This window comes from Hemiscyllium ocellatum, chromosome 26, assembly GCF_020745735.1.
Source record: "Hemiscyllium ocellatum isolate sHemOce1 chromosome 26, sHemOce1.pat.X.cur, whole genome shotgun sequence".
Taxonomy (NCBI): domain Eukaryota; kingdom Metazoa; phylum Chordata; class Chondrichthyes; order Orectolobiformes; family Hemiscylliidae; genus Hemiscyllium; species Hemiscyllium ocellatum.
In genome coordinates, this window is record NC_083426.1 from 221,684 (window position 1) to 248,628 (window position 26,945).

General features: G+C 41.6%; 1 protein-coding gene across 1 annotated transcript in view; it reads left to right on the top strand.

Moving 5' to 3' along the window:
• Positions 1-26,945, top strand: part of LOC132828287 (striatin-interacting protein 1 homolog) — a 180,488-nt gene that overhangs the window by 144,556 nt on the left and 8,987 nt on the right. The window contains exons 18-19 of the mRNA XM_060845261.1: positions 13,141-13,207; positions 26,632-26,736. Of these exons, the coding sequence (XP_060701244.1) occupies positions 13,141-13,207; positions 26,632-26,736 (172 nt within the window). The remainder of the gene's footprint in view (positions 1-13,140; positions 13,208-26,631; positions 26,737-26,945) is intronic.

The following is a 26,945-nucleotide window of genomic DNA, read 5'->3' on the forward strand; positions in this document are numbered from 1 at the left end:
AAACTAAAACAGTTGGTGTTGATGGGGGAAATCAAAGGGCCATCATCCAATCTGAATTGAAACCTTTCTGGACCCAGTGAGACCAGATCACCACAGAGGACAGTATATTATTGTTGGGAGCAAGAGTGATTTTCCCAAGCAAAGGTTGCCACCAGACATTGGCTGAACTTCACCAGGGTCATCCAGGGGTTTCCAAAAGGAAGATTGGTAACCGGGATTGGATACCGACATAGCTGTGTTGGTGGCCCTGTTCTCAGCATGCCAGCAGGAACAAAAATTACTGCCAGCAGCTCCCCAACATTTGTGGGAATGCCCAGATAAACCTGGACTCTGTTCATATTGACTACACTGGTCCTTTCATGGGCTCTCTGTTTTTAGTAATTGTGGACACCCATTCAAAGTAGTTGGACATGCATAGAGTTCATTCAAACACAGGCAGTGATTGAAAAGTAGCAAGCATCTTTTGAAATATACACACTCCTGGATGTGCTGGTCTCAGACAATGGGCCATCATTTACCAACAGGAGATTTAAGTATTTCCTAAAGTCAAAGGACATTTGGCATGTAAGGATAGATCCATGCCATCCATCATCCAGTGGTCAAGCCCAAAAAGCAGGCGAAAATGAGGACTGGATATACTGCAGATTAGAGTCTAGATTAGCATGGTGCTGGAAAAACACAACAGGTCAGGCAGTGACCAATGGGCAGGAAAATCAACATTTCGGGCAGGAGCCCTTCATTAGGAATCCCCAATTCCTCATCGCCATTCCTGATGAAGAGCTCCTGCCCGAAATGTCGATTTTCCTGCTCCTCGGATGTTGCCTGACCAGCAAGCCCAACGAGCAGTCCAAACTTTGAAGGCAGGGCTAAAATAAAGTCTACAGCTTCACTCAATACCAAACTGGCCCAGTTTCTGTTCGATTATAGGACTACACCTCAAGCATCTGCAGGAATAGCTCCAGCAGAGCTGCTAACGGAGCGAAGACTCCACACCAGGTTAAACTGGATCTTCCCGGATCTTGGTGTGCGCGGGGTGGGGGGTGGGGAGGAAAGGGGGGGTGAATAAAAGGAACACCAATACTGGACACTCGACACCTCTAAGCAAGAGAGGCACTTTACTTCAGGGAATGAAGTTTACTGTCAAAACCATGGAAATGGTTTTCTATGGACAAGAGGCATGGTTGATGTGAGGTCAGGTCCCATGATATACAGAGTTTGGCTTGGAGTTAGGGTCCTAAATAAGTTCATGGACCACATAATACTTGCAATCTCAAATAAAGCAGGAACAAAGCATAGCTGGACCCTCAGAACAGTGGGTTCTTTCTATCTTTCTTGCATCGGGATCGCCTCTGAGAATGAAACAGGCATGGCAGATGTCGCAGCTTTCATGCTGTTACCGCCTGAAGGTGACGATAAGTTTTGGCTGAGATGCTCCCGGCACAAGTGGCGGGCTACGGTATGTTCCGTGCTGCCAGTACCCAAGGCAGATTTTGAGGAACAGGACCTTGTTCAAAAAGGAATGAGCCTACGTCCCAGGCCTTGGGGAGGGAAGCAGTGATTGGAACCAAGGTCAGCAGGTGAATGTTATAGAATGAGTTCTGTGATTATGGCTGTTAACCTAATCCAATCAAGGAGTCCTGGCTGACACATAAACAGAGTTCTGTTTACTGTCTGAGCTGGCTCTGAGCTAGCTGGGTCAGTGTCATACTGGCCTTTGTAGAGTTTTTTTTCATTTCCCTTAATACATACGCAAATTCATGGTTGACCACTTGACCAAACAGCAGTGTAAACACCACTTAATGCAAGTGTCAGCTAAGTTGTTTTTCCAAAGTGCTGTTATCCTTTCTATACTCGTTGGTGTAAGAAATAGTCCTTTTCCTATTTAAGTACACAATCTAAAATACAGAAAAATAGAAATAAACTATCTTTACAACAGCTCAAACAGAGAATCTAGCATTCAGTAGTATTACTATCATCAAATCTTCCACCATCAATATCCTGGAGGTCATTACTGACGTCATTAAATAGCATGATTTGCTTAAAAACTGGTTACAAGGGCACTTCTGAGGCTACTCCAGCAAGAAAGTTTTAAACAAATACATTAAGAGCTAAGAAAATTAAATAAAAATGCAGTTAGGGTGATGTGTTGTGCCTGCATGATGGGAGCAGATGGATACATTTTTAGTTCAGAGTGACCATATTTCCAGCAAGTGTTGTTTGAGGAGTTCTGGCTCAAATTTGCTGAGCTGAAGTCTGAGTTTTGAACCTTGCGGCACACCAGGGAACGGGACAGTTAGCTAGATGCTGTGTTTCAGGATGCACCCACTCAATAGGTAAACTATTTCAAATTCGGTCAATGGTCCAAAACAAGAGAATGTAACAATGAGTAAAGCAGGTAGACAGAACCAGGAAGTAGTAATGAAAAGATCTCAGCCATTTAGCTTGTTTTAACAAGTTTGAAATTCATGTTCCCTGTGTGGATGACAGCTATAGGGAGGATAGCAAACTGACTATGGTACCAATGTATAGGAAGATAAAAAAGAGAAATATAGTTGTCATTGGGGATAGTATAGTCAGGAATAGACACTATTCTGTATGGCCAGGACCAAGTGTCCTGAAAGCTGTTTGCTTGCCTGCCTGCTGACAGGTTCAAGATATCTCATCAGGGCTTTAAAAGAAACTTGAATTGTTAGGGGAAAGATCCAGTTGTTACAGTCCATGCAGGTAGAAAGAGGAAAGAGCTTCTGCTGAGGGAGCCGGGGCTAAATTAAAGAGCAGAATTTAAAAAGGTGGAAATCTCCAGATTACTACCTGAGCCATAAGCTAAATACGACAAGGTCAGCATGATTAAACAGATAAACCAGTGGTTTAAGATTGAAGTGGGAAAAATGAGTTCAAATTTATGGGTTGTTGGCACCAGTACTGAAGAAGGAAGGAGCGTTGTAATGGAATGGGCCCCACCTGAATCATGCTGGGACTAGAGATCTGGCAAATCGCATAACCAGGCCTGTAGGTAGGACTTTAAACTAAGTAGTTGGGTGCATGGAAAATTAGAACAAAGACAATGGAAAAGATAGGATTGCAGATTAGTCATGGCATTGATAGTAACCAGAGATTAAACACACTGGCAAAAGCAAATTCAGCAAATTGGATTGCTGCACAGGCAATTGTCCTGACTAGAAAACTCCGGTAGATTAGCAGGAGAGATGTACTGCAGCTTCCAAAACCCAGATTCGAGAGCCTAGCAACAACTACTATTGGAAAAACTAAAACTAAATGTCTAAGCTTTGGGGGAAATTGACCACACTCCTTCATGCTACTTCTGTTAGAGTCATGGAAAAGTACAGCACAGAAACAGACCCTTCGGTCCAACTAGTCCATGCCGACCAAATATCCCAACCTAATCTAGTCCCAATTGCCAGCACTTGGCCCATATCCTTCTAAACCCTTCCTATTCAAAGACCCATCCAGATGCCTTTTAAGTGTTGCAATTATACCATCCTCCACCACTTCCTCTGGCAGCTCATTCCATATGATCACCACCCTTTGCATGACAAAGTTGCCCCTTAGGTCTCTTTTACATCTTACCCCCCCCATCCTAAGCCTGTGCCCTCTAGTTCAGCACTCGCCCACCCCAGGGAACATTTATCCTGTCCATGCCCCTCATGATTTTATAAACCTCTATGAGGTCACCCCTCAGCCTCTGACGCTTCAAGGAAAACAATCAGCCTATTCAGACTCTCCCTATAGTTCAAATCCTCCAACCCTGTTAACGTCCTTGTAGATCTTTTTTGAACCCTTTCAAGTTTCACAACATCCTTCTGATAGAAGGGACACCAGATTTGCACACAAGGTATTCCAAAAATGGCCGAACCAGTGTCCTGTACAGCTGCAACATGACCTCCCAACTCTTATACTCAGTGCTCTGACCAATAAAGGAAAGCATACCAAACACCTTCATTATCCTATCTACCTGTGACTCTGCTTTCAAGGACCTATGAATCTACACTCCAAGGTCTCTTTGTTCAGCAGCACTCCCTAGGACCTTATCATTAAGGATATAAGTCCTGCTCTGATTTGCTTTCCCAAAATGCAACACCTTGGATTTATCTAAATTAAACTCCATCTGCCACTCCTAAGCCCATTAGCCCATCAGATCAAGATCCCATTGTTATCTGAGGTAACCTCCTTCACTGACCACCACACCTCCAATTTTGGTGTCATCTGCAAACTTGCTCCTGTGTTGCTATCACGATCGTTTATATAAAATGAAGAAAGTAGTAGACCCAACACCGATCCTTGTGGCACACCACTGGTCACAGGCTTCCAGTCTGAAAAAGCAACCCTCCACCACCACCCTCTGTCTTCTACCTTCAAGCAAATTCGATATCTAAAATGGTTAGTTTTCCCTGTATTCCATGAGATCTAGCCTTGGTAGCCAGTCTCCCATGGGTAACCTTGTCGAATGCCTTAATGAAGTCCAGATCGATTACGTCCACTGCTTCTATTGTTTCAACATTAAAAAAAACAAGGCTCAAGCTGTTGACTTTGTTGAATTCAACTAGGCGTCTGTCTTAAAACCTCTCCCGAAGCAGCACAGGACAAAATATACCTCTTAAAACCATATACAATCTCCCTTAAAAGAACCATTAGTACACAAAGCGCTGGCTTCGTTTTTGAAAACTGAGCCGTACGCTATTAGTATATGACAATATGTATACATTGCACTGATTCAAAGCATGCAAACATTCATTACAGCAGTGCATTTCAATCTATTTTTTCCCACCATTGAATGCCTCCCAACTTGTATCATCAAAGTCACGACAATATGCCAACAATTATATTCTCTCACTCTGCCACATGTATAATTTTCAAATTAAATGGGTGCAATAATGAGCTCCATCTTAACAGTTTGGAATTGTTATCCTTCGTTTTTTTCCAAAATCATTAGGGAGTTACGATCAGTATATTCAGTTGTCTTGGACACATTACTTGGAGATCTTTTTCCGCTGCTGCTGTGCCTCCTTCTTTAACAAAGACTTCCAGTCTCCCTCTGAGGACCCCTTTTCCAGCCTGCAACCTTCCTCCTCCACTTGGTTACCACCCACCAGCCTTGTACCCACCCTAGATCTCTTCATTGCAGACTGCCAATGTGACATTGGAGGGGCTGAGGTTGGCGTGGCTGAGGGGGTGGAAAAATTGAGGAGGCCAAACATGCAGTGCGCCACTTACTCTGCACCACCCCTTAATTCACCATCAAACCAGCTGACATATAGTCTGGAGAATGGACCTCTGTGTCGCAGAGGCCGAACACCAACTCTGACACCACGTCCTACTTCCCCCTTGCCCATGACCCCACCGCAACCCAGACGAAAATCGCCCACACTATCCGTGCCATCATTGCTTCTGGTGATCTCCACTCCACTGCCTCCAAACTCAAAGCCCTCAGGCCCCGCATTGCCTGGTTCTACCTTCTTCCCAAGATCCACAAGCCCGACTGACCCACCGTTTCAGCATGCTCCTGCCCCACCGAACTTCATTTCCCCCCACCTCAACTCCATCCTCTGCCCATTGGTTCAGGCACTTCCCACCTACTTTTGCAACACCTACTATGCCCTCCATCCCTTCAGCAACTACCAGTTCCCCAGCCCCCAGTGCTTTATCTTCACTATGGACATGCAGTCCTTATACATGTCCAAACCCTACAAGGATTGCCTCCAGGCCTTCCACTGCTTCCTCTCCAACAGACTCATCCAGTTCTCCTCCACCAATACCTTCCTTTGCCTCGCCAAACTGGTCTTCACCCTCAATTACGTTTCCCTTAACTCCTCCCATTTCCTCCAAATCAAGGGGGCGGCCATGGGCACCCGGGTGGGCCCCAGGTACACCTGCTGTTTGTTGGCTATATCAAACAGTCCCTACACAGGCACTGTGCTCCAACTCTTCCACCGTTACATCAATGACTGCATTGGTGCAGTGTCCTGCATCCAGGCTGAACTGGAGCAGTTCATCGACTTCGCCCACAACTTCCACCCGTCCCTCAAGTTCACGTGGTCCAGCTCGGATACCTCCCACCCCTTCCTTGACCTCGCATTTCCATCTCCAGCGACAGTCTCCAGACAGACGTTTGCTACAAACGAACAACCCCCATAACTACCTGGACTGCATCTCCTTGCACCCAGTATCATTCAAGGAATCCATTCCATATTCACAATGCCTCCACCTCTGTCGCATCTGCTCAGACAAGGAGACATTCCACTAACGAGCATCCCAGATGTCCATCTATTTCAAACAACGTGCTTTTCCTCCCTTTGTCATCCAGACAGCCCACCGCCACACCACCTCCATTCCCCATGCCACTGCTCTAAACCACCCACCTAACGCAATAAAGATAGAGTCCCCCTTGTCCTTGCCTACCACCATACCAGTCTCCACGTCCAATGCATCGTCCTTAAACACTTCCGCCAACTCCGACTAGACCCCACCACCAAGAACAACTTCCTGTCCCCACCCCTCTGACTTCCTCAAGCCCCCTTCCGCACTCCGCAGCCCCCCACCCCAAACAGAGAAACTCCCAGGTACTTTCCCCTGCAAATTGAAAAGATGCAAAATCTGCTGGTACACACACCCCCCCCCCCCCCCCCCCAACTCCATCCAGGACCCCAACACAATCCTTCCAGGTGAGAGACAGGTTCACCTGCCTCTCTTCCAACCTAGCTTATTGCATCAGGAGCTCACAATGTGGTCTTCTTTACATCGGGGAGACCAAATGTAAACTGAGGGAACGGTTTGCTGAGCATTGCAGCCGGCTCTGCAGGGGTCATCTGGACTTCCCAGTCACTGCCCATTTTAATTCCCCTTCCCACTGCCTTTCCAACATGACCATTCTTGGCCTCCTCCATTGCCACAATGAACCACGCCGCACATTAGAGGAACAACATCTCATCTTCTGCCTGGGCAGCCTACAGTCCGAAGGACTCAACATTGGAGATCTCAATTTCAAATAACCCCACAATAGAATTTAGTCTCAAAATTACAGCCAGTTTACATGTCTTCCAGAATATTCTGCATCTTCTCTGCTGATCCTTCTGCCAGGAATGATTTCTTTAGATTCTTTTGTCAAGAAGCTCCTTTGTAGATTCTTCTGTCAGAAATTTAGATGGTGTGTCGCGTTACCATGGTAAATAGACGGTGCTTTCTCCAAGAGCCGAGAGCTGTTCTCTCATAGCAGATGGCAATTAGTTCTGGAGATCTGTCCAACTGCCCCCTTCTTTTATACTATGATGACCTATCAATTTCTTACAATAGATTGGTCTTTTGTCAAAACCATCAGATTTAAATTTAATAAGCTTTTGGTAGCTAAGGGCCTGATTCAAACTGATTGGCTAAATTCAAAGAATGCTGCTTGGCCTGCTAACTGTATGGCCTTTTGATATAATTTTTTCAATTTGAGTGCTCTCTGTGCATCTGCAAATCCCCAAGCTGCTCACAGACATTCATTTTTAAATCTCTAAGCACAGAAAATAAAACATTTTTAAATGGACCTATTGTTCCATGCTCCACAGGGTGGTTGTTTAGGGGTTTGCTCATTACTCCGTCCAATGCTCAGAAGCAGCAGTGTGTACTATCGACAAGAGCCACAACACAAATTCATGAAAGATCCTTGGACCAAATCCATCTAGAAGGGTAGCATGCAGTGGATTTGAATTTTTTATTCCTAAGCTATCCATAACCTCCTTGAATAACTTTGATGTAACATTTGGCCCTGATCTGATTGTATGTCTGTGGGTAGTCCATATCTTGTAAAACAATTTGGGTAATTCTTCTACAATCCTTTTTAGCCATTTGTGTAGTGGCTCTTGTCAAGCATTGGTGATGGAGGGAGTAATGAGTAAACCCCTAAACAACCACCCTGTGGAGCATGGAACAATAGGAGCATCTAAAAAGAATAGAGCAATTATTATGGGTATTTATATGTTGTTGATTCCTGTTGGATGTAAAGATCATAACAAGATAGCATTTAATATTCAATTTGGAAGTGATAAAATTGGATCAGAAACAACTATGTTTAACTTCAATAAAGGGAATTACAGTAAAATGAGGCTTGTGTTATCTAATGTGAACTGGATGGATAAATTAGCAGAATCATAGTGTTGCAAGGCTGGTGATTGTCAAGTTGTAAAATGGTGAAAGCATTGCGTGGTCCATTTAAAAATGTTTTATTTTCTGTGCTTAGAGATTTAAAAATAAATGCCTGTGAGCAGCTTGGGGATTTGCAGATGCACAGAGAGCACTCAAATTGAAAAATTTGTATCAAAAGGCCATACAGTTAGCAGGCCAAGCAGCATTCTTTGAATTTAGCCAATCAGTTTGAATCAGGCCCTTAGCTACCAAAAGCTTATTAAATCTAAAGAGAATTCATTCCTGGCAGAAGGATCAGCGGAGAAGATGCAGAATATTCTGGAAGACATGTAACCTGGCTGTAACTTTGAGACTAAATTCTATTAAAAAGTGAGGTCTGCAGATGCTGGAGATCAGAGCTGAAAATGTGTTGCACAGCAGGTTAGGCAGCATCCAAGGAACAGGAAATTCGACGTTTTGGGCCAGAGCCCTTCATCAGGAAACTAAATTCTATTGTTTTGTTATACAAGTAGGACTTATATTTATTGGAACAGCATACCATTAGAACTTTGCGTTAATCAGAAATAGTTAGCAGTTACAGGGAAATTGTTCAGTCAATTAATAGTTAATTTGTTCACTTAGCATTACATACAAATTGTTACTTGTGGATTGTAAAGTGAGCATCACAAATTTATTTCTCCTAAATACTAGGAGTTACAGATAAAAATGGATTACAGCCTTTCTCATACTCCTTTTAATAGATCAATGGGCAAGGCACTCGTTTTTGGGTGATACTATTTTAGTTCTTAAGAGAGGGGGTCATCGTTTACTTTGTAACAATAGCGGACAAGTGTCAGCAGATATTCAAGGTGGTAATTCAAGACTCTCAGCAAAATACATCCCAGCATTGACGAAAGATTCTGAGAGAGAAATCAACTATGGCTAACCAAGGAAGAACCTATGAAGTTGAAAGAAAAAGCATATGAGACCAAAGTCAGTGATAGCCCCGAAGATTGGGATAAATTCTGATTCCAACCAAGAAGGACTAAAAAGATGATGAAGAGAGAGAAAATGAACTACAAGAGCAAGTTACCAAGGAACATGAAAATTGACAAGAGCTTCTTTAAATGTATAAAAAGGAAGAGCCCCTTATAAAATAAACCTGGGGAGGTCATTTTGGGGGACAAGGACATGGCAGCAGAGTTAAACAGATATTTTGCATCCATCTTTAAAACAGCCCATTAATTGTAAGGATAATGGGGGAGGAATTAAGTACTGTAATTATTGCTGGAGAAGTTATGCTAGACAACTTATGAGGCTAAAGGCAAATGTGTCCATTGGCCCTGATGGCTTAGTTAATGGATTCATTGAAGATTATTTTCTGAAAATTGTTGGATTCTAGAAAACTGTCAGTGTGACATCTCTAGTCAAAAGCAGATGGAAGCAAAAATAGGTAAATATCAGAAATTGGCCTAACGTCTCTGGTTGGAAAATCTATTGGAATCTATTATTAAGAAAATAATATCTGCACATTTGGAAAAGCAATCCATTTCAGCATGGCTTCATGAAAGTGAACTCATGCCTGACTAATTTCTTAGAGTTTTTCAAGGAAGTCTCAACCGGAGTGGACAGAGCAGGACCAATAGATGTGTTGTCCTTCTGGCTATTGACAAGGTACCACACAAAAGGTTATATCATAAGATAAAAGCCAACGGTGTTGGAGGTTGTATATTAGGATGGATAGAGAATTGGCTAATAGGATTCTTTTCCAGACTTACGACTTGTGACCAGTGGGGTTCCACAAGGTTCAGTCCTGGGACCACAATTATTTGTTGTATATATTAATGACTTGGAGGAAGAAAATGAATGTACTGTAGTCAAATTTGCAGACAACACAAAAATAGATGGGAAGGCAGGTTGTGAGAGGACTGAAAACCGTTTACAAAGAGATAATTGATAGGATAGGTAAGTGGGCAAAATGTTGGTAAATGGAGTGTAATGTGGTAAAATGCAAAATTATTCATCTGAGACAGCAGATAAAAGAACAGTTATTTAAAATCGAGAAAAACTGCAGAAAGATTTAACATAAAGGGAGTTAATAGTACTTGTACATGAAACAAAGCTAAAATGTAGAAGCAGCAGATAATCAGAAAGGTTAACGGAATGTTGGCCCTTACTTCAAGGGCATTGTAGTGTAAAAATAGGTAAGTCTTACAGCAACTATGCAAGGTGGTGAGATCATATCTGGATTACTGATGAGTAGTTTTGATCCCTTTTTTAATCAGTTCATGGGATGTGGGTGATATTGGTCAGGCCAGCATTTATCGCCCATCCCTAATTGCCCACAGGGCAGTGAAGAGTCAACCATGTTGCTGTGGATCTGGAGTCACATGTAAGCCAGACCAAGTAAGGATGGCATTTCCTTCCGAAAAGGACATTAGTGAACCAGATGGGTTTTTCCAACATTCAACAATGGATTTATAGCTGTTAGTAGACTCTTAATTCTAGTTTTTTAAAATTCAGTGAAAAGTCCACATCTGCCATGACCAGATTTGAACCTGGGTTCCCAGAACATTACGTGGATCTCTTGATAAACAGTCCAGTGGTACAGCTTCACAACCATCTAATGAAGGAACAGCACTTTGAAACTTAGTGCTTCCAAATAAACCTGTTGGACTATAATCTGGTGTTGTGTGATTTTTAATTTTGTCCACCCCAGTCCAATACCAGCTCCTCTAAATAAGTCCAGTGGTAATATCACTAGTACATATAATTTTATTGGAGGCAGTTCATAGAAGGTTCATTAGGATGATCCATGATAGGGAGCTATTGTCTTATGAGCAAAGGCGAAGTAGGTTGGAACTCTACTCATTGGAATTTAGAAGAATGAGAGATGATCGTAATAGGATATAAGATTATTAAAGGGCTTAAAATGTTTCGCTGGAAAAGCGCAGCAGGTCCTTGAAGAGGCTGTCTTCACTTTCTCCTATTAAGGGGCTTGGCAGGATAAATCGTGAGGAGATGTTTCCCCTTAAGGGAGACTCTCAGAATAAGGGCTACCAATTGAAGACTGAGATGAGGAGAAATTTCTTCTGAGACAGTTGAAAGTCTTTGGAACTCCTTGCCATCAAAGAGTTGATGGAGTCTTTGTCTGTATTTATGGTTGAGATAGATTCTTGATCGCTAGGGGAATAATAATTGGCTTTATTGTCGCATGTATTCACATGAGTGCAGTGAGAAGTCTACAAGTCGCCACTTATAGTGCTATCTTAGTTACAAAGGTACCTATGTACAGGAAAAAAAATAGAAAAATAAAGAAATAAAAATTCCAACGTTACAGACCTTTGCACCATCTTAGGTACAAAAGTACAAAATCTTGGGAATAAGTTAGAGAAATAAGGAAATATAAAGTTTTGAATTAAGGCAAAATGCAAGAAAGTGGATGTGAAGCATGTCAGTTCAACCATGATCCTATTGGACAGTAGAGCAAACTCATGAGGCTGATTATCCTACTGCTGTTCCTATTTCTTATGGTGAGAAATACCCTTCCTACCTCCCCAAAGACTTTCCACCATCCATCAAGCACAAGTCAGAGCTGCCAGGATGAAGACACTGCAATACTGTCTGATCAAAGTTGTCCATTGTTATGCTTGACTGGGGTAACATGCTGGAAATCTTCTATTCTTGGAATTGGCATAAAGGTAAAAGAATTTTATAAGTGCATAGAATTCCCCCATTTAAAATGGGACTGTCAGACCCAGGTTGTCAGAAAGCACAGACTAGGTGTCTGTACTTAATAAGGTTTACTGTTTATTATAAATAAATGAACTCTAGCTACAGGTAAGCAACTATGATCTGTCTGCACATAGGTCAAATGGATAGAAGTCTAATTCCCTTTAAACTCCGAATTCCCCTCATCCCCACCAATAACACACACGTGGAAACAGACAAATGGGAAAAAAAAGTATTTTATGGGGCAGGGGGACAAACTGGGAAAGCAGTTCAGTGATCCTTGTTCATAGTTCTATTATGAACCTTGTGCTGATTAGACATCTGCCTCTTAAACTACCTTCTACTTTGCCTCCTGCAAACAAGTGAAGGCACAGGGTGACTGGTTCACACTTATAAAGGTTTCTGACTTACTGATTAAAATTACTGCTTACAGCCATTGCAAAAGTATACTGTTTTCTCCAGGCTAGGAAGAATGATTTTTACCATAGAAACAGTTCTTGAAGTTACACAGAATCTGATAACTTCTCGCTAACCCATTCAGCTCCAAGTTGTTCAGCTACCTGAGAGCCAATTTCATATTTGTTGGCAGGCAAAAAAACCTTTGTAATCAATGATTGATCTGTGATTTGGTGACCAATCAGCTTTTTGTTGTTGGCTGAATCACCATTTGTACACACTGTGGCTACAGCTCGTCGACACCTTATACCGTTGCTTGAACTGGCACTGTGTAATTGGCAGTTATAATGAGTGTCAGATTGCTTGTTTTCAAAACAGGCAGCAATCCCTCAGTAGTCCTTGGTTTTTAAAGCAGTTATTTTTCTGTTTCACTCCACAATAATACACAGATAAATAGAGACAGTCTTTCCACTATCTCATCAGCCACTTGATGTGTGAGTTTGTACTGCCACCAGTGCGAATGGTCGCAATGTATGCCATCTACACAATGCACTTCAATTATCTGTACCCTTTTTGAAAATGCTTTCAAAATCCCTTCATCTCAACCAGCTAGGATGAAGGAAGGAGGCAGGTTCACTTCTCTGTCACACACTATTGTACAGCAGTGCAGTGCTATTCTATTTGCACTAAAGCATCACTCTTGATTATATTCTGAATCTCAGCAGTGGGCCCTGGAACTCATGATCTTCTACTTCAGTTCAAAGTGTTGCCACTGAAAAATGGCAAACAGCATACTTCCAGGAAAAAAAACAATGTTATGGGGATTCATTAAAGTTAGATTTCAAACTCACGAATTTATTAATTTCTTCATTCATTTCCAAATCTCTGCAGTATTTCGGTTCTGGATTTCCCATACTGTGTTGTACATGAACTCCCTGAACTGACGGCAGAGAGCTTGGTAAGTAAGCATACATGTAATCTGAAGTGCTTTCTGTTTGACCTTCCAAGAAGGATGACAAGGATTGGGTGTTTTTGCATAACACACGAGATTTCAAAAGATGCAAACTTCCTTGATGTACAATTGAAATATTTTGTAAGTGAAAAATATAAAAACATTATTGTATGTGGATAGAATACATGTGGTACTATTATAGTTAGAGAGATACACGGAAACAGACCCTTCAGTTCAACTTGTCCATGCTGAACAGATATGCTAAACTAATCTAGTCCGATTTGCCAGCACTTGGCGCATATCTCTCCAAGCCCTTCCTATTCGTACACCCATCCAGATGCCTTTTAAATGTTGGTGATTGTACAAGCCTCTACCACTTCCTCTGCCGGCTCATTCCATACATGAGTTGCCCTTTGCATAAAAAAGTTGCTCCTTTGGTCCCTTTTAAATCCCCCCCCCTCCCAACCATAAACCTGTGCTGTCTAGTTCTGGACTCCCTCACCTCAAAGACCTTGTCTATTCACCGTATTCATGCCACCATGATTTTATAAACATCTATAAGGTCACCCCTTATAGAGCCAACCTATTCTGCCTCTCCCTATAGCTCAAGTCCTCCAACCCTGGCAACATCCTCGTAAATCTTTTCTGAATCCTTTCAAGTTTTCCAACACCCCTCCTATAGGAGGGAGACCAGAATTGCACACAATATCCCAATAGTGGCCCAACCAATGTCTTGTACAACTGCAACATGACCTCCCACCTCCTATTCTCAATGCTCTGACCAATAAAAGAAAGAATACCAAACGCCTTCCTTACTATCCTATCTACCTGCAACTCTACATCCAAGGAACTATGAACCTGCACTCCAAGGCTTCTTTGTTCAGCAACAGTCCCTAGGACCTTACCATTAAGTGTACAATTCTTGCCCTTTCAAAACACAGCACCTCACATTTACCGAAACTAAACTCCATCTGCCACTCCTCAGCCGATTGGCCCATCTGATCAAAACCCCATTATACTCTGAGGTAACCTTCTTCGCTGTTCACTAAGCCTCCAATCTTGGTGTCATCTCCAAACTTAATAACTATACCTCCTATGTTCATATGCAAATAATTTATATAAATGATGAAAAGCAATGGACCCAGCACTGATGCTTGAGGCACATCAATCCTTGCGGTGCACCGCTGGTCGTAGGCCTCTACCACCACCCTCTGCCTTCGAGACCGTTCTCGTTGTCCCTATAGTCTGTGTGCTCTAACCTTGCGAGCCAGTCCAGTCTACCGTGAAGAATATAAATCTTACCATGTAAATCCTGTCCCTTAGGATCCCTTCGAGCAACTTGTCTATCACTGATGGGCTCACCAACTTTCTTAAATAGTGGCACCGTGTAAGCCAACCTCCAGTCTTCTGGCACTTTACCTGTGACTATCAGTGATAGAAATATCTCAGCAAGGGGCCCAACAATCACTTCCCACAGAGTTCTTGGGTACACCTGATCAGATCCTCGGATTTATCCACCTTTATGCACTTTAAAACCAGCACCACCACCTCAGTAATATAGATCTTTCTCAAGATGTCACCATCTATTTTCCCAAATTCTGTATCTTAATGTCCTTCTCCACAGTAAACACTAAGGCAGAATATTCATTTAGTATCTCCCCATCTCCTGCGGTTCCACACATAGGTTGCCTAGCTGATCTTTTAAGGGGTCCTACTCTCTCCCTGGTTACCCTATTGTCCTTAATGTATTTATAAAATCCCTTTGTCGTTTTGCCAAAGCTATCTCATGTCCCCATTTTGCCCTCCTGATTTCCTTCTATGTATACTCCTATTGCTATTATACTGTTCAAAGGATACGCTGTATCTCTGCTGTCTATGTCTGACATAAGCTTCCATCTTTTTCTTAATCAAAAACTCAGTTTCTCCAGTCATCAAGCATTTCCTCCATCTACCTGCCTTTCACCCTAACAGGAACATATTGTCTCTGGATTCTAATAATCTCAGTTTTGAAGGCTTCCCTCTACATGCGAGCATCCACCCCCAATCAACTTTTGGCTTTCCTCCAATTTAGAACTTTAACTTTTAGATCCAGTCTATCCTTTTCCATCACTACTTTAAAACTAATAGAATTGTAGTTGCTGGCCCCAAAATGCTCCCCCACTGACACCTCAGTCACTTGCCCTGCCATATTTCCCGAGAGTAGGTCAAGTTTTGCACCTTCTCTAATAGGTACACCTACATACTGAATCAGAAAGTTTTCTTGAACACAGTTAACAAATTCCTCACCAAGTAAATCCTTGACACTGTGGCAGTCCCAGTCTGTGTTTGGAAAGTCAAAATCCCCTACCATAACTATCCTATTATTCTTACAGATAGCTGAGATCTCCTTACGAATTTGTTTCTCAATATCCTCCTGACTATTGGGAGAATCCATGGTACAATCCCAATAAGGTGATCATCCCTTTCCTACTTCACAGTTCCACCCAAATAACTTCCTTGGATGTATTCCCAGGTATATCCACCCTAAGTGCAGCCTTAATGTTATCCCTTATCAAAAACACCACACCCTCCCCTCTCTTGCCCCCCCTTACTATCCCCCTATAGCATTTGTATCCTGGAACATTAAGCTGCTAATCCTGTCCATCCCTGAGTCACGTCTCTATAATTGCAATAATAGAGACCTAACCATGTCCTGAGTTCATCTGTCTTCCCTGTTAGATCTCTTGCATTGAAATAAATGCAGTTTAATTTATGAGCCCGACCTTGTTCTCTGCTTTGTTCCTGCCTGCCCTGAATGTTTGACTTGCTCTTTTCCTAATTGTACCAGTCTCAGATTGGTCACTTTCCTCATTATCTCCTTGAATTCCTCTCCTCACCACCTTACTAGTTTAAAATCAACCCCCCGCCCCCCAAAAACCCTAAGCCGCGCTAGCAAATCTCCCTGCTTAGTCCCCTTCCAATTCAGGTGCAAACCGTCCTTCTTGTACATATCACTTCTACCCCAGAAGAGATTCCAATGATCCAAGAACGTGAACCATTCACCCTGCACTAGCTCATCAGGCATGTGTTCATCAGATCTATCCTCCTATTCCTACCCTCACTAGCGCCTGGCACCAGGAATAATCGAGATGTTACTATCCTCTAGGACCTCCTTTTTAAGTTCCTGCCTAACTTGCTATATTCTCCCTGCAGAATCTTATCCTTTTGCCCTCTTATGTTGTTAGTTCCAATGTGGACAATGACCTGCTGGTCCCACTCCCTTTGAGAATATTCTACACACTCTGAGATATCCTTGATCCTAGCACCAGGGAGGAACACACCTTTCTGATCTCTCGCTGTCAGTCGTAGAAATGATTGTCTGTGCCTCTGACTAGAGAGAGTCCCTGTAACAGTTAATTGCTTGGAACCTGACGTATCCCTCGTTACATTAGAGCTAGTCTCAGTACCAGAAACTTGGCTGTTCGTGCTACATTCTCCTGAGAGTTCATCAGTTTCCACATTTTCCAAAATAGCATACTTGTTTGAGATGGAGATAGCCACAGGAGACTCTTGTACTACCTGCCTCCCACTCCAACCCATTGACCTGAGTGTACAATTATTTTTTCTCCCTTCCTGTAACTGCCATCCACCACACACTCTAGCTCTTGTAATTTCCTTATTGCCTCTAATTGTGCTGCAACCAATCCATGCAATCTGATAGGATTCGCAACCAAACATACTTACTGCAGATATAATCATCAGTAACATGGAAACTCTCCCTAATCTCCTACATACGATAGGAGGACCACATCACTCTACTCAAAGCCATTTTTGCACCTTAATAATCTACAGATCCAGTAGACCTTCCAGACATTAAAAATTACCACTTAAGATCACTTTTGACCTACGTGAGTGATTGGGTTTGTGGGGACTCTCTTTCAATATGGCTAGATATTGAAGCCTCCCAGGCAAGGTGCCCCCTTACCAGTTTGCTGTTTTTGGACAAGGTGAGGACCGTTAGGGAATATTGCCATAACCCAATAGTCATCAGTACTGTTAAAGCATGGTGGGCAGTTCGGCAGAGGGAAGGTAATATTGGCAAAACATCTTTGTTTACACCTTTAGTGGGTATGATAGATTCAGGATTTAAATGTTGGGCAGCTAGGGGTATATCTTGCATGGGTGATTTATTTGAGGGAGATGTAATGATGTCCTTCGATCAGTTAGTACGGAAGTACGAGTTACCTAATAGAGACCTCTTTTGTTTTTAATCAAGTTAGGGATTTTATTCAAAAAAGACCACACTTTTGATTGATCCCTACAAATCTGATATAGAAAGAAGGGTACTAAATGCTAAGAGTACACTCTCTGTCAGTATTTTATGTCACCAATTGGGGGGTGCCACCTCAGGAGTCTGATTGACTCTGCAAGATGTGGGAAAGAGAGCTGGGTGTTGAAGTTTCTTCAGAGGAATGGGAGGATATTTGGGAGATTGCAAGGAAGATATCAATTTGCAATAGGACCCATGCTTTACAAGTTGAAGATTCTCCACGGGGTCCACTTATCCCCGGTTTAAATTCTGACAAACGGTCTGGGGCTATCTTCAACGTGTCCCAAGTGCAAGGTCTGCACGGGCACTCTTACCCATTGTCTTTGGTCTTGTGACAGGCTCCAAACATACAAAGTGCTGTGGTGGGTGCAATGGAGAGGATTTTAGGTGTAGGGATAGAGAAGGACCCTATTTCTCTCCTTTTGGGCCTAGCCATTGTATTTCCCGCAGACTTGCATAAGGCAAAACTTTTCAATATTCTTACATTCTGTGCGAGGAAGAATATCTTGCTATATATCCGAAAACCCCCCAGGCCTGTCAGGTTGGCGGAAGATTGTTATGGAGCATATTCCCCTGGGATTTTCTCACAAATATGGTACACCACAAAACTGAGAATTTTTACAAGACACGGCAACCCTTTTTGAAATACCTGGACACAGATTATCTGCCACACTAATAAGGGCTTTTATAACCGTAATGATTGTGTTTCATGAGTCCAATATCCAGGGAGGAGGAACTGTGAATGTATGAGTGTTTTGTTTAGCTGGGCTGAGTTATAACTATTTGTTGTTAGGTATTTATTTATTTAGTTAAATAGCTAGTTTAGGTTTTTTATTAATTTTATACTTTTCTATATATGTTTATACATTCGTATAGGAGGGTGGGTTGGGGAATTTTTTTATTATTTGGGTTTATTTTTGTACTGTTTTGAATTGCATTGTTTTGTATTTGTTGTGATATTTATGAAGAAAAAATAGATTTTTAAAAATATACTATATAAAAAAAATCTACAGATCAGAAAATAGCCCAGTCTTACTGCTCTAATAAACGCTGTTCCAGGCTAAGTTAGTACCTTTGTTTTATTGTATTCATTGGAGTTTAGAAGATTAAGGGGAGACTTAATAGAGACGTACAAGATAATACATGGCTTGGAAAGGGTGAACACTAGGAAATTGTTTCCATTAGGCGAGGAGACTAGGACCTGTGGACAAAGCCTTAGGATTAGAGGGGGTCAATTCAGAATAGAAATGCGGAGACATTTCTTCAGCCAGAGGGTGGTGGACCTGTGGAATTCATTGCCACGGAGTGCAGTGGAGGCCGGGACGCTAAATGTCTTCAAGGTAGAGATTGATAGATTCTTGTTGTCTCGAGGAATTAAGGGCTACGGGGAGAATGCTGGTAAGTGGAGTTGAAATGCCCATCAGCCATGATTGAATGGCAGAGTGGACTCGATGGGCCGAATGGTCTTACTTCCACTCCTATGTCTTATGGTCTTATACTTTTCAATTTTAATCAATAATACATATAACCAAAAAAACCCACTCTGCTCACTATTGTCAATTCTTTAAAGACTTGTCCAATGTTAAATGTAATTACTCCCATGTGGAAAATAAATGAGTACCTTGATGTCTTTGTATTTTTAAAAACACTTCAATTGTCTGCAGCATTAAATTATTTTATTTATGTAATTCATGGGTAATAAATGAAATTTTGCAGCAAACAAAGTAAAATATTTCAGAGCCTCTAATCAGTAAAATAACTTAGAACAAGTTAATTCATTATTTTGGAGGAACGAATAATACAGTACTAAAATGACAAATTAGATTGTACTATTTTGAAGATGTGCAGGAATAAATAAACTTCTTGATGTATACAGGTACATAAGTGAAGGTGGTAGAATCGATTGATAAAACTGACTTAAAAATAGACACTCTCTGTTAAGACCTAGGAAAGGTCGCAGATAGGGATGTTCAGGGGAGATTTAATAGAAGCATTTACAGTTATGAGAATAAATGAGAAAATCTTTCCAGTGATAGAATAGTAATCAAAAGAACCAGAAAAAACATGACAACTTATTTGCTAGAGCAAGTTGTTTGTGATTTGGAACACCACTTCCTCAATGTCATCAGCTGTCCCTCAATTGGAAGATGATATCTACTTTAGTGATAAATTTACATGCAAAAACATAAAAGTTGAACAGGAGTAGGCTCTGCCATTAAACAGGATCATGGTTGATTCAATATGCCTCACGTTGGAAAAACACAGTAGGCCAGGCAGCATCCGAGGAGCAGGAGAATTGACGTTTCGGGCATAAGCCCTTCTTCAGGATTCCTGAAGAAGGGCTTATGCCCGAAACGTTGATTCTCCTGTTCCTCGGATACTGCCTGGCCTGCTGTGTTTTTCCAGCACCACATTTTTCAATTCTGGTACTCCAGCATCTGCAGTCCTCACTTTTTCCAATATGCCTCACGTCCATTTTCCTGCACTTTCCACTTTATCCTTAATTCTCTATTGATCGAGAATCTATTTATCCCAACCTTATAAAGAACAATGAACCCACAGCTCTCTGTGGCAAGGAATTGCAAAGAAACAACTCTCTGAAATTCCATTTCATCTTGGTTTTAAATTGGTACCCCTTTATTCCCAGAGTATGTCCCTGGTCGTAGATTCTCCAGTGAGGGGAAATTTCCTGTCAGCATTTACCCTGTCAAGTCTTAAGAATTTGATATATTTCAATGAGATTTTTTCTCCTTCATCTACACTCCAATGAGAGAGTCCCAACCTGTTTAGCTTTTATTCATAAGGCAATCTCTCCAGACCAGGGGTCATCTGAGTGAACCTTCCCTGAATTGTTTCCAATGAAATGATATCTTTCCTTAAATAAGGGGAAGAAAACTTCTGATGTGGTCTCACCACTATCTTGTGAAATTGCAGTAATATATCCCTACTGTTATATGCCAACCACCTTGAATGAGGGCTAACATTTTATTAGCCTTCCTGGTTAGCTGCACCACCTGTGTGCTAGCTTTGTGTTTTATGCACCTGTACCCCCAAGTCCTTTAGTTACCAACTGTGTCTACCTCCTTTGCAACCACATCGTGTGGTAGTGAATTCCACAGACTCACCTCTGTGAGTTTATTCACATCACAATCCTTTACCTTAAACTATGGTCCCTTGTTCCGGACTCCCCCACCATCGTGAACATCCTGACTCCAACTAACTTATCCAGCCCTGTTAGAATTTTATAGGTTTCTACAAGATCCCCCTTGTTCTTTCAAACAAGAGTAGTTACAATGTTAACCAATTCAATTTCTCCTCAGCTGTCAATCCTACCATTCCCAAGAATCCATTTGGGAAAAAACCTTCACTGCTCTCTCTCTTTAATGAGAACATCCTTCCTCAGATAGGGAATCAACTGCACACAATATTCCATCTATGGTCTCCCCATGTCCCTTCTAAATCATTCATACATATTGTGAATAGTTAGAGTCCTAATACCAATACTTCTGGTATTCCACTAGTCACTACCTACCATTCAGAAAAAAAGCCTCTTTATTCCTGCTCTTTGTTTGCTATGTGTTATCAATTTTTTCATCCATCTCAATACATATACAGTGAGAAGAAGTAGGTTAAGATGAGGAGAAACTACTTCTGTCAGGGTTGTGAATGTATGGAACTCACTGCCCCAGAGGCAGTGGAGGGAGAATCAATCAACAGATTCAAAAAAGACAGATATGTTTTTGATGATAAAGCAGGATAAAGGGCAATGGGGAGAAGGCAGGAAAATAGAATTGAGACCAGTGTAAGATCAGTCATGATTGAACAACTGAATTGTCTACTGCTCCTAATTCTTACATTGTTCCTCCTCATATATGTATAGGACATGTTGGGATTTTCCTCAGTCTTGTTTGCCAAGGCATTTCATGGCCTCTTTCAGCCCTACTACTGTTTTGTTAAAGTCCTTTCCTGCTAAAGGTTTCCTGAGCTGTTTGAAATCTGAAGGCATTGGCCAATCTTGTTCATAGCCTCAAGCTGTTCAGCTTCCTGTGATTTCAATAACTAGTCATTAGTCCACAGATCAATGTCTGGATGTAGACCCCTGCACGGTAGTGGTAATGTTGGGGAAGGCATTAAACAGAGAATTAGAGATGCAATAAATGAAGATACAGGTGTAACTTCGTGACTAATCTCCATATAGACTGAACGAATCAAATCAATGACAGTATATGGGTAAGTATCGGCTTAGTGGTGTTATCGCAGGACTGTAAATCCTGAGACTTGTAATGTCTGGGGGGGACCCAGGTTCAAATCAAGCAGATGATGGAATTCATTTGAATTGAATTCACTAAAAATCTTAGAATAAGGTTCTAATAATGACCATGAAACCATGTCAGAAAAACCCATCTGCTTCACTAATATCTTTTAGGGAAGGAAAATGCATTCTTTACATGGTCTGGTCTACATGTGACTCCAGACTTATGGCCAGGTGGTTCAAGTTTCAGTAGGGGATTACTTCGGGAATATTCAACACAATTCCTCAAGTTTCAGAATATTCATGGACTAAGCTGAAAGTATTCCTAAAGGAAGAATGCTAAATTGGGGAAGACCAACTAAAGCAAACTTTGGCAGGAGTTGGAGAATGTGGATTTTGGAGCAGCTGTTTGATGGTAAATCTGTATTTGATGTGTGGAAGGTGTTTAAAGAGGAGGTTGATGCGAGCACGGGACAGACATGTCTCTGAAAATGAGGGATAGAAATGACAAGATTAGGGAACTATGGATGACAGGTGAAATTGAGAGATTAGCTAAGAGGAAAAAGGAAGCGTGCATAAGGTCTAGACAAAGCTTTGGAAGAATATCAGGAAAGTAGAATCAATCTAAAACAAGGAATTAAGAGGGCTGAAAGGGGTCATGAAATATCTTCAGCAAACAGGGTTAAGGAAATTCCCAAAGCCTTTTGTATACAAGGAGCAAGAGAGTAACTAGAGAATGGGTTGGTCCACTCGAGGACAAAGAGAAATTATGCATGGGGTCAAAGAAAATGGGTGAGATTCTTAATGAGTACTTTGCATCAGTATCCATCGAGGAGAGGGACATGTTGAGGTTAAATGTTTAATTACTATAGGTCAAGTCAGCATAAGGAGGGAGGAAGTGTTGGGTATTCTAAAAGGCATTAAGGTGGACAAGTCTCCAGGTCCAGATGGGATCTATCCCAGGTTACTGAGGGAAGTAAGAGAGGAGGTAGCTGGGGTTTTAACAGATATCTTTGCAACATCCTTGAACACTGGTGAGGTCCCAGAGGACTGGAGAATTGCTAATATTGTCCCCTTGTTTAAGGGTTGCAAGGATATTCCAGATAATTATAGACCTGCGAGCCTAACATCAGTGGTAGGAAAGCTGATCAAGAAGATACTGAGGGATTGGATCTATTTACATTTGGAAGAATATGGGCTTTCAGCTAGTGTGGGAATTGAATATGCGCTGTTGGTGTGTGTCTCTGTATAACAAACTAGTGTTCATTACATTTTTCGGCATAATGTCAGTAATTGTAAAAGTAAACCAGAATGACAGATGTGCAATTTGAATGTACATACCAATTTTGGGATTTAGAATCATAGAATCCCTGCAGTGCAGATATAGGCCATCCAGCACATTGAGGCTGCACAAACCTCAGCAGCATGGTTTTGTGCAGGGAAGGTCATGTCTTACCAACTTAATAAAATTATTTGAGGAAGTGACAATGTTGATTGATGAGGGAAGGGCTGTAGGTATCATATACACTGACTTCAGTAAGATGTTTGATAAGGTTCCCCATGGTAGGCTGATGGAGAAAGCTTCTTGTGGATGGTGTCAATTTTCCTGAGTTTTATTGGAGCTGCATTGATCCAGGAAGGTGGGGAGTATTCTAGCACACTCTGACTTGTGCCTTGAAGATGGTGAGTAAAAAGTGAGGTCTGCAGATGCTGGAGATCAGAGCTGAAAATGTGTTGCTGGTTAAAGCGCAGCAGGTCAGGCAGCATCCAAGGAACAGGAAATTCAACGTTTCGGGCACAAGCCCTTCATCAGGAATCCTTGAAGATGGTGAAAAGCTTTGTGGAGTGAGGAAGTAAGTTTCTTGCTGCAAAATTCCTAGCCTCTGACCTGCTTTAGCAATCACTATATTTACAGTCTGGCTTGTCTAGTTCAATGATAAAGATGCTGATAGTGGGATATTCAGTGATGGTATTGCCATTGCATTGTTAGATTATATCTTAATGGAGATGAACATTGCCTGGCATTTGTTTAATGTGAATGTTGCTTGCCAGTTTTCACCTATCCTGGATATTGTCCCCATCTTGCTGCATTTTATCATCCACTGCTTCAGTATCTGACCAGTCATTTAGGCATAATGCTTTAACTACCAAATCAAATGAACTTAAAATATCCTACAGTTTTCCTTTCCTTGAACTTATCATATTTCAAATGCAAGGAATTTCCACAAATAATAGATTCCAACTTTGAGTTTCCAAGCTACGTTTTATCCCATCTGTACACATCTCATTTGCACATTCCTTTGGTAATAACCTGTTTAGGAGTTTGCAAGTTCTGTGTCTGTATGGGTTTCCACCGGGTGCTCCGGTTTCCTCCACAGTGCAAAAATGTGCAGGTTAGGTGAATTGGCCATGCTAAATTGCTCCATAGCTTCCAGGAAAGCAAGTTGGGTGGATTAGCCATGTCAAATTTGGGGTTGCAGGGATGGGGGTTGGGTGGTGTGTGGGGAAGGGGGGACATGGTGAGGGGAGATATGGGATATCTGTGTGGCATACTCTTCAGAGGGTTTGTGCAGACTCAATGTGCTGGATGGCCTATATCTGCACTGTAGGGATTCTATGATTCTAAATCCCAAGATTGGTATGTACATTCAAATTGCACATCTGTCATTCTGGTTTATTTTTACAATTACTGACAATATGCTGAAAAATATAATGAACACTAGTTTGTAATACAGAGTCATACCAACATATTCAATTCCCACACTAGCTGAAATTGTCATGATGTTCCCGCAGTCTCAACCTCTCTCCTCATTGAGGTGTGGTGACTCTCAGGTTAAATCACCACAATCAGCTCTCTCACTAACAAGAGAGCAACTCTATCATCCTCAAGGACTGTGGCGGTTTTACCTTTTAGAGCAATGCTTCAACTCCTGTTGCCACATCGAAATCAGTGCATCAAGATTTTGTGAAAAGTCTGTATATAACTCAAATTTATTTCTTCAAATATATCGTTACCAGTTAAATTGCGGTAACTGTCAACCCTTGATCTAGTTTTGCACAGCTCAAAATGTTTTTTGCAGCTGCAACTCATTTTGAAGGATTCACCCTATAATGTTAATTGTTTTTCCACACTTCAATTAACTTCCACACAACATTCCCCCATTCTTTAGCTGATGGTACTGAATGAGGACATCTTGGACGGTCTATGAGAACAGTAATTTAGAAGTTACTGGACTGCTAATCTAGAATTTAGATCCGGGTAATGCTGGAAAAGCACAGCAGGTCAGGCAGCATCTGAGGATCAGGAAAATCGACATTTCGGGCAAAAGCCCTTCATCAGGAATAGAGGCAGGAAGCATCCAGGGTGGAGAGATAAATGGGGGATGGGGGGGGACGGTGTGCTGGGGAGAAGGTAACAAAGAGCACAGTAGGTGAATGGGGTTGGGGATGGAGGTGATAGGTCGGAGAGGAGGGTGGAGCGGATAGGTGGGAAGGGAGATTGGCAGGTAGGACAGGTCATGAGGATGTTGCTGAGCTGGAAGGTTGGAACTGAGGTAAGATGGGGGGGGAATGGGGGAGGAGGGGAAATGAGGAAACTGGTGAAGTCTCACTGCTAATCTAGAGCTCTAACCTAACATTCTTGAAACTTGGATTAGAATCTAACCACTAACTGGAAAATCTTTATTCAGTACAACCTAGAATGTAAAATAGCTAGTCTAATTGGAATTATATATCCATTATCGATTGTTGTAAAACCCATAAGGTTCATTTATTGTCCTTTGAAAAAGAAAATGTCATCCTTACCCTGGTCCAGCCTATGTGCAGATGTAACAGCAATGTGGCTAACTCTTCACTACGCTCTGAAAACCTGAGCAAGCCACTTGGTTCAAGGGCAATTAGGGATAAGCAAATTCCAGCCTTGCCGAGGACAATCACATTCCATTTAAAAGAAATTGTCAAAAGGCAGTTTTACATTTTTCTGAAGACTAATTTTAAAATTTGTACAAAGAAAAATTTATTGGTATGCCTCGATGGAGTAGTACATTGGAAATCAAACCCCTCTATTCCCAGGGCCATCACAAAAAGTAAAGATTTTGTCAAAGTGTGCAATACTCCAATTTACCTGTCTGGTGGACTCAGGTTAACAGAAAACATAGACCAGGTTTCTGTACTTCACAAGAGTTACTATTTAATACAAATAAATAAAGTATAGCTGAACAACTATGAGCTGTTTACATGTAGGTTTGACTCTGACATCTTTCTAAAACCCTCCTACATACAGACAAGAAAAAGATCACTGGTGCTAAAAATAGAAGGGAAGTGAAATACTGGAGAAACAATTCAATAACACCAGTTCTCAAGATTTGATTGGAGTTAAAAGGAAATCAAAGTCCTTCAGAACCCTGATCTTTTTCTTCAGGTTTTCTTGCCTCTTCACAGATGACACAGAGCAAATTATAAAGTCTCTAACTTGCTGGTTAATGGCAAAACTTTATAAAAACTGGTAGCTTTAGTATTTTAATGGAAGGAGAGAGATAACACCTGCCCTTTCAGCAACCAAAGGCTTCTGTCAATACTGTTCGTACCGACAAACTGTTCAAACACGTAGCTATTATCAGGGTATTCACCTTTGGCATCCACAACTCCACAAACCAATCAGCAGCGTTTTGTTAGCTGCATCTCGTCTTGTATACACACCCCAGAGACGGGCCATCTACTTTTACACCTCTCTCATTACTTAAAGCAACAGAGTAAACATGACATACAATGAGTTTCAATAACTTGTTTTTTTCATAATAGCTATTGTTGGCAATTTAACGTGTTTGGTTTCATTGAGTGAATGTTCAAACATTTGTTCGTCCCATGTAGGAAACAGGTGATAACAACCAGTTCTGCTGGAGGAATCTCTTTTCATGCATAAACCTCCTTAGAATCCTCAATAAGCTGACCAAATGGAAACATTCAAGGACAATGGTATGTTTGAGCATGTCAACTGTACATTTAAATACAACTCCTTTCAAATTGTAAAAGCAATGATGAGACTAGCAGTTCGCTCGGTGTGCTGTTTCTGATGCACCTACATAAGCAGATGCTCATTGTTTTACATTACCATTGTTGTTAGATTTTAAAAGCCCCAGTTCAGGGGAAAGTGAAGGGTGAAACCTTGAAAATAAAAGGAGAAT